We start from the raw sequence: 16781 nt of genomic DNA, 5'->3' as shown, positions 1-16781 counted from the left end.
CGTGTTTGCCGATTCGGGTGCCCAGATTCCACGCCAACTAAGAGTAATTGCGGAGATGAGCAGCGCTGTTTCGCTTGCAAATCATTGGTTGACCCAATCCAGGATGTCTGGCACATCATAGTATCTCTTCTTTCGCTCATGTTACATATACAGCCTGGGGGTGTTGCTCTTAATCTGGGTGTCCCTGATGGTTGTAAATTTTGTTGGTTGTTCCACAGACTGGGAAAAAGTACAACATTAATTTGGGAGAGAGAAAATGAGAGCGCACCAAGACCTGAAGAGTGAAGTGGAAGGGGATGTGGATGATGATTATTAGGAGGAAGAAGAACAGCAAAATATCATTGAGGCTGAAATTGTTGTGTTGTGGGAGGATGTTTGAGGAAGCAGCATTGGTAGAGAATGAATTATGTGGTAGTTGAAGAGGCAGCAGAGAATGGTGAGGAGGAGGAGAGGAGGAGGGGGAGGAGGAGGAGGAGGAGGAGGAGGAAGAAAGAAAAAGATGTGGTTGAGAAGGATGTTGGAGTAAGGGGCAGAGGAGGACACTAATTGTGGTTGAGGATGTATTAGGATGACTATGATGTGGTTCATTTCACACATTACACGTGGTTGAATTTTGCAGGTGAACATATAGTGTAGGCTGTTATGTCATTAAAATAACTTTCGTGCATATTGTTTGTTAAAAGCAAATTATCACTTGATTCTGTGTTAAGATATTATAGAGGTCTAAAAAAAGTAGGGTGGCATTTTTTCCAAATCCAAGATGGCCACCAAAACCAAGATGGCAACCACTATAAAAAGTGGCACAATTTTAGAATTGTTTTCTATAATAATGTTATTTTGAATAATGTCTTGACTGTTTAGAATGGTGTCTGGAGCCCATGCAATCACTCATGTCTCCCGTCTCCCGTCTCCAACTGAGTGCGGTTGGAACTTCGATGAAGCTACATGCCGTTTTACTCCAGTTCGATGATTGAATCCACCAGCACCTGATGCAATAATGAACTTGGTGAAGTGTGGGTGCAAATCTGGCTGCAAGGGGAAATGCAGTTGTCGGAATAATAACATTCCATGCACAGAGTTATGTGGCTGCTTCGGTTATAGTTGCAGCAACAAAGCCAGAGATGAACAATTAGTAAGAGACGATGATGAGTAGGCCAATTTGGATGATGATGATGATGGAGGTTCAAGATAGTGTTAGCATATGAGACAGTAATGAACAGTGATGTATATATATATATAAAATGTGTGTACACAAAAGATACGGTTAGTCTCTGTTTATAAGGTCTAGATGTGCCACCCTAATATTCTTTCCTCATTAATACAACTGTGGTTGGTCATCCCATTAGGGGTGGCTGGTGAGGGTGGGATGAAACCTTCAGTGCAGAAAATCTTATGATTGGCCTGATCTTACAGTAAGCCTATACTGGTAAGAATGGGATATATTCAACACAGACCTTATAAACAGGGATGTACACTCTATTCTGTTTTGCTACAATGCTTGTTCATTTGGAATGTTTATTGTGAATAAATCATGCGAATTGTTTGCATTTTCCTCTCCAAATGCACAATTACGCATGTACATGTATTTGCTTTGACATACCATCGATATGCTACCTATATACTTCACGGCGGCCATTTTGAAATCCAAAATGGCCGTCATATAGTATTTCTTATCCATAATATAATTTGTTTAGGTATCTGTCGTCATAAATATGGTATCAACATAACTGAATTCACACCAGCAACTACAACTAATGTTTAATGCCAATTATTCCTGGTGCCTGGTGTTGGCTTAGCGGTCAGGGTGCTGGCTTGGGATCCTAGGATCCTGGGTTCGAATCCCGGTCGATCGCTGAATTAACGCCAGGGGGTTGACTCAGCCTGTCATCCTTCCGAGGTCGGCAAATTGAGTACCAGCTTGCTGGGATGAATGATCACGGTGTGTACCCCGGTTTAGAATAGGTACACCATATCCCTGCGCATCGTAAGAGCGTGACCAAGGGTTGGCGTCAGGAAGGTCATCCGGCCATAAAAACATTGCCTCAAACAGGGAACCATGATTGTCATGGGGCCTGCAATGTGGAAAATGGCCTTAAAACGATTATTCATTCATTCATTCATTATTCCATAATGAGTGTCTATTTTCATTGCAGGCGGCCATATTGGATTTGGGACCTTTATCATGTTCGAAAAAAATGCCTCCCTATTTTAAAAAAATCTTTACAACCTAAATATACAAAATCAAGTAAAAGTTTGCTTTTAACAAACATTTGACACGAAATTACAAAACAGCCTCCATTATTTTTATTTTTTTTTATTTTTTGTATACTGAATCGAGGCTCGTGAAAGAGCTAAAACCCCTGTTAACCCTAAAAACCCCACATTAATATGACAAGGTAAGTATGGGGCTAAGCCTGTGAGGAGAGGAAAGCTGCCTAACAGCTCCATAGTGATCAAGTACTTGGCGTTGCAGCGCACTCTCTTGGTGGGCAACTTTGATAATATTTCTAATGAATAGAAAGTTGCCCGTGCGCACATGGGATTCTAAACGAGGTGGGGACGGAGGTGGAAAAATACATTTATTGCCACATCTGATGCAATCATATGCTCTAATGGTGGCGAGGTGCTCCATTTGAAACTTTATTTTGATATATTTAGCTTTTTGATGCCGAGGGCCTGTAATAAAAATTTGTAGTAAAGTCAAAGCCAGTGACCAATTTCAAAAATTAATAGTAGGATTTAGAGGTTGAGTACGTGGATAGATTTAAAAAGCCCAGGGATAAGCTGCATATCATCCACATTTAAACTTATCCTCTGAACATGTTTGAAATTCATTGTATTTAAAATGAGAAATGAAACGGTGGATGAAAACGCGATGATGAGCAGAATAAATAACTGAGCAGATTTGGTATATTTACCGTACCTCCGCTACCGGAGGTGGATGGATGTTGTATTTTCACCCCTGTGTGTGTCTGTCTGTCTGTCTTTGTTTGTCTGTTTGTGAACAAGATATCTCAAAGTTATGGACGGTTTGGACAAAACTTGGTGGACTGGTTGAGTGTGTGACAAGGATGAATCGATTCAATTTTGGTGAAATTCTGAATATGGATTCGGATATGAGAATTATTTAATTTTCAAGTGAATTTTCACCATTGAGAGATCGGGCGAGAAGCGATTATATAACATGATATTTTAAAAACCTTATGGACGAGTTGTAATTAAACTTGGTGGAGAGGTTGAGTGTGCGACACTGCGACAAGGACAATCGGATTGGATTTTGGTTCATGTCCGGATCCAGATCCGACCCATCATTGGGGATACACAACATAAACTGTTCTACCGAGTGCCGTTCTAATCTTTCTCCTTTATTCCACCCGTCTTCCTCCAAGTGCCTGGCAAATGTACGTTCTGCCTTCTCTACACTGGGAGCTGCTTTGGAAAAGGGAATGCCATTTGTGAAACACGTGGCAAAAGACTTCAAGACTTGCACGATCCCCAATTCTTTGAGAGATAAGGGGCAGCTTGTCGCTTCCCTTGCCGACATCTTCATGGGAGCAGTGCAGTACAATGGAGAGCTCGCCGGTATCAATGTGGCAGACCTTTGCAGCACTATGGTCAACAGCACTACGAGTCCTTATGGTGCTTTGCAGGATGTTGCTAATGTGAGCATCTGTAGTTCTTGTCCTTATTCACGTGACTGTGCAAAATTCCAAAATGTTTGTTTATTTATTTATTTATTTAACATTAAATTTGTTTTTTAACATGTTGAAGTAATGTCAAAATAATGTGGCTAAGTGCAGACACCTGCCTTGTGTCCACTGGCATCCAGGCACGCATCAGTCCGACTTGCCAACCCCATGGAAGAGGCAAAATAAATACTACGAGTATCACTTATAAATCTCTGAACCCCAAGGCTGACGTCATCTTACTTTGTGGGCAATGTAACAATTAACAGATTTTATAAAATTGAGGTGTACATGTCTACTAAAGTACATCAAAACCTACTCGAGCAAAACCTACTTTCACTTTTGCAGCAAATAAATAATTGTAAACCGAGGACCTCACTATTATAATGGAGTCGTGGTCGCAATGACTGCATTATGCACTATTATTTTGGCAGATGACTAACAGGGCTGCCGTTGGCAAAAGGCTTATGGTGGTGTGTGGGCATTGGCATGATCCAAAACGTAATGTTGATTATGAACTCTAATGTTTAGCACCAGCAGGCCTCTTGAGAGATCTTTTCCATAATGATTTATTTCCAGTAGCCATTCTCGTGAGTGGACACGTTACAGAAGCCAATGTGAGCCTGTTGGCAGACATAAGGTATCAAAAACGGTCAATTCGAGATGACCAATTCAACCCACTCATCGAGTACCTTCTGACAGGCTCGATCACAATGGTTCTGTAATCAAATCGACCAGATCGGACATTGAACCATGTCCAATACTGTACCGATGTGAGCTAAATACGAATCGATTTCCATTACAATATCTGAGTGATTTCCCTGATTACATGTTCCTATTTGGTACTTTTACAACTGTACATTGTTGCTATATTAATACCTTTTGAATGGAAAAAGTTCTACAATGTATAAAATTTCGACTTATAGAGTTTGTGATCGGAAAATGTATGGAATTCACGGACTCTGACTTCAATCGGAAACTGTGTTCTCTCTGTGTGTGTTGTGTGTGTGTGTGTGTGTGTGTGTGTGTGTGTGTGTGTGTGTGTTCTCTCTGTGTGTGTTCTCTCTGTGTGTGTTCTCTTTGTGTGTGTGTGTGTGTGTGTGTGTGTGTGTGTGTCTTTGTGTGTGTGTGTGTGTATTTGTGTGTGTGTCTGTCTTTGTCTGTGTCTTTGTGTGTGTCTGTGTCTTTGTGTGTGTCTGTGTCTTTGTGTGTGTCTGTGTCTTTGTGTGTGTTTGTCTTTGTGTGTGTGTCTGAAATTTTGTTTATTAATTTTTTTCTAAACAGAAAATCATTGCTCCAGTGTTAAACTAGAACGGGCACTCGGTAGAGCGCATACCTTCGCCGCAGCTACTGTTCTGTACTTGGCATGGGAGTGTAGGGAACAGAACAGTGAACAGTTTGGTGCTGATTTCATGCAAATCGGATAAGAATTGACCGAGTTATGACAAACAAGATCGGGCATTGAATTCTGAACATTTTGGCATTAGTTGCATGCCAATTGGATAAAAATTGACGTTGACTATGGTAAAAATACGATTTTGACCTTTTCGTGACCTTGACCTTGACCTTTGACCCGATTGCTCCCAAAATCTAATCAAATGTGTCCCGTATAATAACCAATCATCCCACCAAATTTCATGCAATTCGGTTGAATACTTTTTGAGTTATGCGAATAACATACACACACACACACAGACATACAAATAAATACACAGCGATCAAAACATAACCTTCCGCTTTTGCGAAGGTAACAATACATCTTGATGAGGTCCCCACATTGTTGCCAGATTTTAACTTCTGTTTACTAATCTCAAAAAAAACTTGTAATAACCCTGGCTGGCACCTGGCGTTTCTAAAGAGCAAACACCAAATGTAATGAAAACTAAATATTTTCTATTTTTGCACATGTATAAAAGTTAACTGATGCATTGAGCAAATATTACTAAACTTGTAAATAGGGATTTCCCTGTTGTACTTTATTTATTTACATATTGTTTTTGACATTTATTGTTGGTCCCATGAAAAGTGCGGTCAACATTAGACAAAGTAAATTAAAATGATCTCTCAGCTACTTTACGGAATAATTTTGCTTTATTTAATTACAGCAATACTTGGAGCGTATGGAGTTACCTTGCTTGGATATTGATTTTGTACATTTCCTGAAATTCCTCTCAAACACCACGAGCGTCAAAATGATCGGCACTGGAGAACGTCAGTGGTATTTCCAAACCTGTACTGAATTTGGATACTGTAAGTACCTACTGAAACCTTTCAGATTTTCTTTTGATGGCTTGGTTAAACTTTCCTCTGAAATTCCAGTCCTTTTGTCCAATTTTGGTATTCCTTTGTGCATGTAATGATTGTGTCGGCGATAGTTTGCCTACTCTTTGTGACGGACACCATGGGATCTCTACCATCCACCAACTAATGCCGGCAGACAAAGCCAAAGCCAATCATGTGGGATCTCTAATTATAATTGTCAATGGTTAATAAAGGCTCCATCTTTTTCTAAAGAATGAAGAACTAGTCTTGCTGGTGAAGCCTTGTGTCTTTCTGTGTCGGTGGCCAGGTAGAACAATTAGTTAAAATCGACAAGAAATTGATTGAGGAATGCCAACCGTTGTGGGTAGCTAGAAAAGCTGATGTCATTACCTCTTCGTTGCTGGGGCATCGCAGTAACAAAGGGTGGAAGGTGAAATTAGATGATGATTTGTGGGGAATATTGTAGTATTGGATCTGGTTTGGTTTCATGTTCTCTTGCACTCAACAACCTCGTTTTAGGAACACCAAGTGTGATGAACAAATGAATGAGTATGACATAAGATATCTGTCCCAAAGGCATTGCCGACAAGTGATATTTTATCAACTAGAGGGAGGAATGGAATTGGACGGGTACAGAAAGCCAGATGACAAAAATGAGATGGGCATTTCAGTTATGCTGGAGATTGAAAAAAATGGAGAAGAAGAAACAAATATTCTCAGAAAGGAAAGGAGCAGAACTTGTGATTCAGCCTCTTGCAAGATTTTTGGGTTATTTATTTATTTATTTTTATGTTGAAGACCCCAGGTACAGACTATATACAGTCACGTGAAAAAGTAAGTACACCCCATGTAAAGTTTTGACTTTTTCAACATATTTCAACATACAACTATTTGATCTTCATTTCAACAATATTGATAGATAAAGGTGATATAATATAACAAATATCATGAAACATTTACATTTTGTAATTTACATTTACATTTATAATTTAAATAAACAGAAATGCAAATTTAGCATGTGGAAAAAGTAAGTACACCCTGACATTTATCACTACTTCAAATACCTAAAATTAGAATCAGGTGCACCAGCTCAGGTGCAAATGATTGGAACATCATTAGTGAGGATCTTGGAATATTGTTGGTGTTGGTGTTGGGCTAGCCCTGGTGTTGGGCTAGCGGCTAGGGTGCCGGCTTAGGATCCTAGGATCCTGGGTTCGAATCCCGGTCAATTGCTGAATTAACGCCAGGGGGGTTGACTCAGCCTGTCATCCTTTCGAGGTCGGCTAATTGAGTACCAGTTCACTGGTAATTCCCTGCTTGTCGTTGAAGGCGGCAAAAAGGGTTGGCGTCAGGAAGGGCATCCGGCCGTAAAACATTGCTTCAAAAAGGGGACCGAAAAACAACAACCACAGTTCCCGAAAAAGGCCAACCCCCGCTTGCGGGGAAAAATGGCCTCTAAAGGTGGTTTTTTTTTTTTTTTTTTTTTTTTTTGGAGGAACCTGTCTTATTTAAACCTCAGACATTTAGTTTGGTTTGCTCTTTGTTGTTGAAGTGTGTGGCGTCACCATGCCTAGATCAAAAGAGCTCTCGGAGGCCTTCAGAAAGAAGGTTATAGATGCCTACGAGTCTGGGAAGGGATTTAAAAAGATCTCCAAACAATTTGAAATCAATCATTCGACTGTCCGGAAGATCATCTACAAGTGGAGAATATTCCAAACAACTGCCAACTTGTTCAGGCCAGGCCGCCCCAGCAAGTTCAGCCGAGAGTAGACCACAAGATGGTGAAAAAAGTCTCTAAGAACCCCAGAATGTCATCACGGGACCTACAGGTAGCTCTTGCCACTGTTGATGTCAAAGTGCACGAGTCTACTATTAGAAAGAGGCTGCACAAATTTGATCTACATGGGAGGTGTACCAGGAGGAAACCTTTGCTGTCCAGAAAGAACATCAGGGCAAGACTAAAGTTTGCCAATGAACACCTCGGCAAAGACAAGCACTTCTAGAACAATGTGCTCTGGACAGATGAGTCAAAGGTAGAGCTATTTGGCCACAGTACCAGAAGACATGTTTGGCGAAAACCAAAGACAGCATTTAGTCAGGTTCACTATGTTAACAAATATAATTTCGTTCAAAATTTTGGTAGATTAGCAAAATTATACATTTTTGGAATATTCAGATCATGAGGAATCCAAAAATTAATGTTTACATTTGCGTAGACACCTTTGCGAAAATGACACTCAGGACAGTGATGAAGATAGTCAGGTTCACTATGTTAACAAATATAATTTCTTTCAAAATTTTGGGATTAGCAAACCTGTACATTTTTGGAATCTTCAGAGCATGGAGAATCTGAAAATCAATGTTGGCATTTGCACAGACACCTGCATGGCCGCCATTTTGGATTTTGAAAATGGCCGCCATAAAATACATATTTTGCGCGATCTCGGCTTCTAGTCAACCTAGAGACTTAATTAAATATGCTAATCCTATGTTTTCTGGGTCAAGGAATCCAATAAAGGCCTCAAAATAGTGCTTAGGATTATAGAAAAGCAACAAACAAAGGTAATTGAAAACCATTGTCTTTATATTTGTGATATAACTGTATTACATAATACATGATATTGCAAGTCCTTTGAAGTTATATATTGTTATAGGAAGTTATAGGTAGTATCAGATTGAACTATAAGTCCTATACACAGGATCTACGAGGTCTATACCGTTCAGGAATATGCTTTTACAGATCTTCATCACTGTCCTGAGTGTCATTTTCGCAAAGTTGTCTACGCAAATGTAAACATTAATTTTTGGATTCCTCATGCTCTGAATATTCCAAAAATGTATAGTTTTGCTAATCTACCAAAATTTTGAACGAAAAAACATAGTGAACCTGACTAATTTGACCACAATAACCTGATACCAACTGTAAAGCATGGTGGTGGAAATATTATGGTTTGGGGCAGCTTTGCTGCATCAGGGCCTGGGCAGCTCACCATCATAGAATCCACTAAGAATTCTTCATTGTGCCAGAGGGTGCTTGAGGATAATGTGAGGCCATCTGTCGGAAAGTTGAAGCTCAACCGAAGGTGGACCTTGCAACATGACAATGACCCTAAACATACCAGTAAATCCACCAAGGAATGGCTGAAAAGAAAGAAATGGAGGGTTCTGGAATGGCCAAGTCAAAGCCCGGATCTAAATCCCATCGAAATGTTGGGGGATTTGAAACAAGCTGTGCATGCAAGAAACCCTTCAAACATCGCACTGCTGAAATAATTCTGCATGGAGGAGTGGGCAAAAATTTCTCCGTCGATGTCAGAGACTGAGACAGTTATAAGAAACGCCTACTTGAGGTTGTTTCTGCCAAAGGGGGCAATACCACATATTGGAGCCAAGGGTGTACTTACTTTTTCCACATGGGAAATTTGCATTTATGTTTATTTAAATTATACAATGGACTGCAAAATGTAAATGTTTCATGATATTTGTTATATTATATCACCTTTATCTGTCAATATTGTTGAAATGAAGATCAAATAGCTGTATGTTGAAATATGTTGAAAAAGTCAAAACTTTACATGTGGTGTACTTACTTTTTCACGTGACTGTGTATATATATATATATATATATATATATATATATATATATATATATATATATATATATATATATATATATATATATATATATATATATATATACATATTATGTTGAAGGCTCCAGGTACAGACTATATAGCTATCATTGAGGCCAGGCCTTAAATAAAAGAGAAGGAAAGTTTATGGTGTTTGTTTGAGATAGAGATTGATTGAAGCTAGTCCGGTAGCTATAGATTGAGTGAGACAAAGTAAGACCAGCAATCCTGACGTGGAGAGTGTAACATGATTCCGAGTGCCACTTTAATGCTCCGAAGGTAATACCACCCTGGGCGGTTGCTGTCTTCAACCTACTATCTAAAATGATTGGATGTTTTTAATTTGATGCTTTCTTCATTTTTTCTTGATCTTTGAATGCTGCTCTTGGGTTTTTATTTGAATGATACATTTTTATTTGATAATTTTTGATGTTTAAAAAAAATAAATTGTTGTGCACTTTTATAATGAAGGATTTTACATTGATTTCTGTTTTGATTGTTGTTGTTTTTCATCCTATGGATAATAAGAATATTTTATTCATTTTTCTGCCTTCAGATCAAACGTGCAATGTGAGCCTCGGCTGCCCGTTCTCCAAGCTCATGAGCCTCGATGATAGCCTTGTTGCTTGTTCGAAAGTTTTTGGAGTTGAAACCTCTGAGATCACTTTTTCTGTGGCCTTTACAAACGAGTTCTATGGAGCTGCACATCCTCGAGGCAGCCGCATTCTCTTTGTGAATGGTAAGTGTGTGCTCATAGCTGCAATTCTTTTGAAGCACAATGTTGTGAATCTCAGATGAAAACAAGTGTTGTGGGAGAGGTGGGAGTCATGGTTTTGTGCCACTATTGCTGAAATTCTGCCTCTATTTTATGAAACCATAATGCTTCCATTCGTTTTGGTGATTGTGCATTCGTGTACGTGACTCTATAAACGGTAAATGAAACGCCGATTTTCAATTTTGGATCATGGGGGGCTCCCAGAGGGGGTTACCGTTCCCCCTCACCCTCCCAAACGTTGGATCCCTTATTTACCAACCGATTGCTTTGAAACCAGATACAACCCTTCTACTCTGGCTTCAATCTTTAGATTTTGGATTAGGTGGGTTCACACGAGGAGGTGGGGAAAGGAGAAGGAGAGGGGGAGGGGTGGGGGTGGGGCGGTTACCCCCTGAAAATTCGGGTTCTGTACTGATCATGGCGATACTGTTGCTCATGGAGCTTTGGCTGGGACCTTGCGGGTTTTTTGAGGTGGCTCCCTCCAAAGACTGCTACCAGCGCGGTGCTCCACATGGCATCGATTCCGAGGGTCGCCTGATGACTCATGCAGTGCGACCCCCTCCTAGATAGAGCCACTTGCACAGCACTATGGTGGGGGCACCATGTGCTGAATGACTGGTAAACGACCTGGTGATGGCTCTGGGTGTTGAGCATCAGAGCAGGTTTATCAGTCTGATCTATTGGAAGTCATCGGCAAAGGAATAGGAAGATCAAAACTATGATGTTCTGGAAAAAAACAAAACAACGATGCAGATTTGTATCCCACTTGTGCTGTGCTGTACATTGCCTTGCTGATGTGTAGATAACGTGTGCATGGAGTACAACCTGTGAGCTCTTGAATGCAGAAATCTATTTGATAAACTGGGAACCAGAGTTTAAGGCAAATGTGGAGGTGGATATAATGGTTTATATCCACATCTTGATGAGGCTGACATTTTACATATTTGTTTGCTTAGCTTTCATCTTTGTGCTTAAAGGTATTCTCATGGTTTGATTGTGTTCTGGCACCAAAATGATTCCTTCTCATTGGTCCAATTGTGGACTTCTACTTGTGGTCGATTTTGTACACCAAGATACCAAAAGCTTCGAGTTGACTTTTGTATATGTTTGGATTAGGTGGGTTGTCTTGTCTTGCGTCACAAAAGCTTGTCTTGCGTCATGGATGAGCTGAACAACAATGGACTGAGTGGCACACACATACTGGCAGCAATAAAATGACTTGTTCGGTTTGTACACAAGTCCCTAGACAGCACATGAGCGATCATAAATTGACATGGGATTTGACAATTCAGAATGGGGAGAAGAGACAAAAGAGCAGAGATAATGAGACTAACGGAGAAAAAAAAAGATGAGGTCGTTCAATGAACATGCATGATGGAGGAGGCTGAAAAAGGGATGATGTCATTTCTGGCTTTGTAAAATCAGATCACAAACCCAGCTGTCTGTAGTAAGTGAGTAGCAAGTCATGTGACTGTCTTCTTTAAGATTCAGTTTATCATCAGGACTTTGGACTGTACTAACTCGAGCAACACCAAGTGTGATGTACGATTGGAAGTTCATATCCAAAGTGGGAAGCCACATTCCATCGTGCTTTGTTAAAACGTTTTGTACGAACCCAACGTGTCATGTTTAACCGCTGATCAACCACCTGAAACAGGAAGTTAATTCCTGGAATGTCCGACACGCGCACGCTCATGAATTTACTTTAATGGTAAACCTTTGGGGAATTTTTTGAGCCACTTGGCCTTGTATCATTTGTGCGGAAAACTTCTAAACATACCTCTTGGGCCAAATAGAGCCTCGGAGTATTCCACTTCACAACTAATCTGTTTCCTGTTTGGAATGATTTTCAATTTTGTATGACTGCCAGATTGCCAGACAGACTAAAGCAGGGGCGGGCAACCTTTTCAGAGTGAGGGCCAGATGAGACTTTTGGAAGGAGATCGCGGGCCGGAGTGAAAAACGAAATCTCAGAATTACTATATTTTGTTTACATGAATAGATTGTACAAAAATTGCATTGAACACTCTACAAATCAATGAGACTGCTGGTGCTGTTTGCCATGAAGAAGTATTTCCATGTCTGGCTCGATGGTTGAGGTAGACAACAGAAGAATGTCATTGAGGTGGCGGTCCGAGAGTTGGGAGCGAAGGTGAGACTTCGTGTACTTCATTTTCGAGAAGAGCTGTTCACAGCAGTAGGTGCTGCCGAACATGGCCACAATGCGTTGGACATGGGCAATGTATTTTTGAAAATTGTTAGAAGGGAGAACGGTGTCGCGGAAGAAGGACAATGGAGAAGAGGTGCGGAACTTCGCCTTCATTTCATCGTTGCACTGCAGCTCCACCAACTCCATCTGTAAGGAGGCAGGGGCGTCTTCCACGGGGAAGTCAAAGGGAGCAGTGAAAACTTGAAGTCCGCAGCCAGCACCCTGACTCCTGCAAAACGGGAAGCAAATTCCTCACGTAGAGAGTTGACGACACTAACGCAAGTGCCCAGGTCCACATCGTCAGGGGCACATGCAGCAAGGCGAGGAAAATGCACAAACTGACCAGAAGCCAATTGAGCCTCCCACAAGCGCAGTTTAACCTCGAAGGCAGTGATGTGCGCGTACATGTCTGTCACGAGAATGTCTTTGCCTTGCAGCTTTATGTTGAGGGTGTTCAGGTGCGCCGTGATGTCCGTGAGCAGGGCCAGGCGAGCTAGCCACCGCGGATCAGAGAATTGATCAGCGTGGGGAAGGTTCTTCTGACGTAGAAAGGTGGCAATCTCCTGCTGTAGGTCGCACACCTGAGACAGCATGGCCCCACGACTCAGCCAGCGTACCTCACAGAAGTAGAGCAGGTCGTTGTAGTGCACGCTCACCTCGTCCATCAGTGCCTGGAACTGACGATGGTTAAGGCTGCGGGAGAGGATGGAGTTGACGACCTTCACCACGACAGACATGACACCAACGAGGTTGGCAGACTTAGCGCACAGGGACTCTTGGTGGATGATGCAGTGCATCTTGTTAATGGGCTGAGTGTATCCGGCGGCTGCACAGTGACGCACTAGCAGCGAAGCGGCGCCCTTCTTCTCACCAACCATCGCCGGGGCACCGTCGGTCGTCACACACACAAGACGGGAGAGGTCCAGGGAGTGCTGATCAACACACAGAAGCACGGCGTCGCAGATGTCTTTCCCAGTGGTGGTGTCGCGCAGCGGGACAAGCTGGAGGAATTCCTCACACACTTGAAAGTCAGCGGTGACGCCACGGATGAAAACGGACAGCTGGGCCGTGTCCTTTGTGTCGGTGCTCTCATCCAGAGCGAGGGAAAAGGCGACGAAATTTGAGCTGCGTGTTTTGAGTGAGTCGTGCACGTTTTCCGACATATCCTCGATGCGGCGACGAACGGTGCGGGACGAAAGGCTCACGTTCTCAAAGGCGGAACGCTGCTCTGGACAGACGGAGTCCACTACAGCGAGGAGGCATTCCTTGATGAAGTCCCCATCCGCGAATGGCTTCATTCGGCGAGCAAGGATGCGGGAGACTTCATAACTGGCGCGCGTCACCTTTTCGGCCTCAGTATTCTGCTTGCGGAAGAGTGAAGTTTGTTTCTCCAAGTTGCCTGATAGTCTAACCATGGCGTCCTTCCTTTCGGTGGCAGACACCGACGCGAAGTTTGACGAGCGGTGCTCTGTCTCCCAGTGGCGGCGCACGTTGTACTCTTTTAGGACAGCCAAAGTCTTCAAGCATATGAGGCACTGGGCCTGTCCAAAGCGCTCGATGAAGAAGTACTTCTCCCACTCAGGGTTGAAGATCCGACGCTCGAGGTCCACTTTCCTCTTCTTAACACGCTGGGTCGCAGACATGATGAGACGAATTGTACAGATGAATGTATTTATTTTGCGCGCACGTGGCCAACGCTGAATATGACACAGTTTCACCGTAAAACTGAAATACAGGAAATGAATCAGTCTGCATACTTTTTTTTTTAAAGAGTTCGTTTTCCTTTTAAACAAAAGTTCGTCAATTTCGTTTTCCTTTTAAACAAAAGTTCGTCAATTTCTTTTTTCTTTTACAAACAGAAAGTTCGTTATATATATTTTTTCTTTACAAATAGAAAGTTCGTTATATTTTTATTTTTACAAATAAAAAGGGAGAATAAAATTATTTAAACGCAGCAAATGAAAGATAATAACATGTTCTAACAAACAAAACAAAGCAAATTGAAAGAAAGTGAAAATTGAAATAGGTTTAGAGAACTCTGCGTCGCTTACCTCTTTGTTGCAAGTTATTTGTCCCAGACACCAACGTTTGTCGCAAGCTGACTGAATCGGAAGGACGTCCGTATCACATGCCGGCTGATTTGAAAAGACCGCCTATCAGCAAGCAGGCGGTGTCTAGGCAAGACAGTTCCCCGTGCGCATGTCTTCCGGAAGAGGACGGTGCTGAAGACAAAATGTCCCTTTCTTGAATTCAGACCGGCTAAATATAAACTCTTACATTTACAAATGATATGAGTTTTACTGGGAGGTCCGCGGGCCGGATTGCAATAATAAAGCCTAGCAGGGTGGCGGGCCGGACGCTAAGCCTTCGCGGGCCGGATGTGGCCCGCGGGCCGGGGGTTGCCCGCCCCTGGACTAAAGCAATTGAAGACCATATAATTATAACCAGGCTAAGTCACATTTTATTTTCACGTTTTTCACGTTTTTCAAAATATTTTTCACGTTTTTCTCGAAATGACTAAAATGTGACTTAGCCTGGTTATAATTCTATGGTCTTCAATTGCTTTACCGTGAATACGCATTCAGGCCCAGGACGAGATTCTGCACCATTTACCAAATTGAGCCCGAAGTACTGCTAAACTGCAAATTTGTGCTCCGATTGTTTTCCGGTTCCTGTTCTAGTGTTCAAAATATAAAACAATTGGAATTACATAGTTTCTCATCATAGAATTTGACTGATAGACAAACAGTGAGCCAGTTGCTTAACCCCACTTTGTGCTACGCGTGCAGGGTAATAATGTTTTCGGAGAATAGAGAAAATTAATTTTTACATTTCATAAACTAGCCCTGGTGTTGGGCTAGCGGCTAGGGTGCCGGCTTAGGATCCTAGGATCCTGGGTTCGAATCCCGGTCGATCGCTGAATTAACGCCAGGGGGGTTGACTCAGCCTGTCATCCTTCCGAGGTCGGCTAATTGAGTACCAGTTCACTGGTAATTCCGTTTGTCGTAAAATGCGGCAAAAAGGGTTGGCGGCAGGAAGGGCATCCGGCCGTAAAACATTGCTTCAAAAAGGGGACCAAAAAACAACAACAACCACGGTTCCCGAAAAAGGCCAACCCCCGCTTTGTGGGGAAAAATGGCCTCAAGGTTATTTTTTTTATTTTATAAACTGCTCCTGATAAGTTTGCAGTTACTCTCCATTTTTAGTACAATATTGCTGATGTGAATCGCTTTACCTCTTGCCAATGGCTTCCACAGGAGACATTGATCCTTGGCATGCCCTCAGCATCTTGCGGAATGAGACCATCTCTGAAACTGCGATCTACATCCGTGGCACAGCACATTGCGCCAACATGCTTCCACCGAGCGACTCCGACCCACGTACACTCCGTCTTGCCCGCCAGGTAACTCCACCACCTGTGCCTTTTAATCTTAATATTTATATTCTCCACATAATGTCCTTAAGTTGCTTTTAAATGTTTCTTGCAGAAAATCGAGGCTCAAGTTGGTGCCTGGCTGAAGAAGGCACGGTTAGGTGTGGCAGTGTAGTTAGATATTTGCTGGTCGAAACGATGCTTTTGGGAGATGTACCTGATGTCTAATCCCATAAGGGACATGTTTATTATATATTTATTAGGTGGGTGTAAAATTTTATATAAAAATTGAGCAAACTTGAAATGGGCTGCTGATCAAATGATGCTATATTTGTGGACTGAACGATGATAATACCCATTATTTTTACAAATGCAATGAAATGCAGCCTCTTTCCCCCCAACAAAGATTTTAAGCTGAGGAATAATTTTTAATCACGATATTAATGTGCATGATCTCGGGAGGTATTGGCTTTTGTGTTTTTATATATTGTGATTTCATAATGTTGTTTATGGAATTTTGTTTTTCAATAAAACTTTTTTTGTTTTGTTTGTACCACATGATTTGAAAAATGCACTTTTTCTGCAGAGAAACATTAATGGTTGTTTAAAATTTGGTGTCTAACCTAAAAGGCAAAAGATTTTCCAATTGCTGATGATTGAAAAACAAAATTGAGGTTCATGGGAGATGAACAACGACGAGTAGAGTGTAAAGTTGCAATGACTGGTGTGGAGGTGAATAAGCAGACAATGCTCGGAGCACTCGGCAGAAAGAGGGATGTGGTTTGGGAGTGTGAAGATAAAGGATGGGTAGATGAGAATTGAGACACCATAAGATGCCAATATG

The 16781-nt window shown here is 41.8% G+C and overlaps 1 protein-coding gene across 1 annotated transcript in view; it reads left to right on the top strand.

The window, feature by feature from the left end:
* LOC137431632 (thymus-specific serine protease) overlaps window positions 1-16493 on the top strand; it is a 54038-nt gene extending 37545 nt beyond the window's left edge. Inside the window, exons 8-12 of the mRNA XM_068123172.2 lie at window positions 3390-3662; window positions 5792-5936; window positions 10137-10319; window positions 15822-15967; window positions 16053-16493. Of these exons, the coding sequence (XP_067979273.2) occupies window positions 3390-3662; window positions 5792-5936; window positions 10137-10319; window positions 15822-15967; window positions 16053-16112 (807 nt within the window). The 3' untranslated portion in view covers window positions 16113-16493. The remainder of the gene's footprint in view (window positions 1-3389; window positions 3663-5791; window positions 5937-10136; window positions 10320-15821; window positions 15968-16052) is intronic.
* Window positions 16494-16781: the final 288 nt, after the last annotated feature.

This window comes from Myxine glutinosa, chromosome 1 (genome assembly GCF_964187855.1).
Source record: "Myxine glutinosa chromosome 1, kmMyxGlut1.1, whole genome shotgun sequence".
Lineage (NCBI taxonomy): Eukaryota > Metazoa > Chordata > Myxini > Myxiniformes > Myxinidae > Myxine > Myxine glutinosa.
Note: the sequence above shows the minus strand (reverse complement) of the source record. Positions and strands in the feature narration are given on the sequence as shown.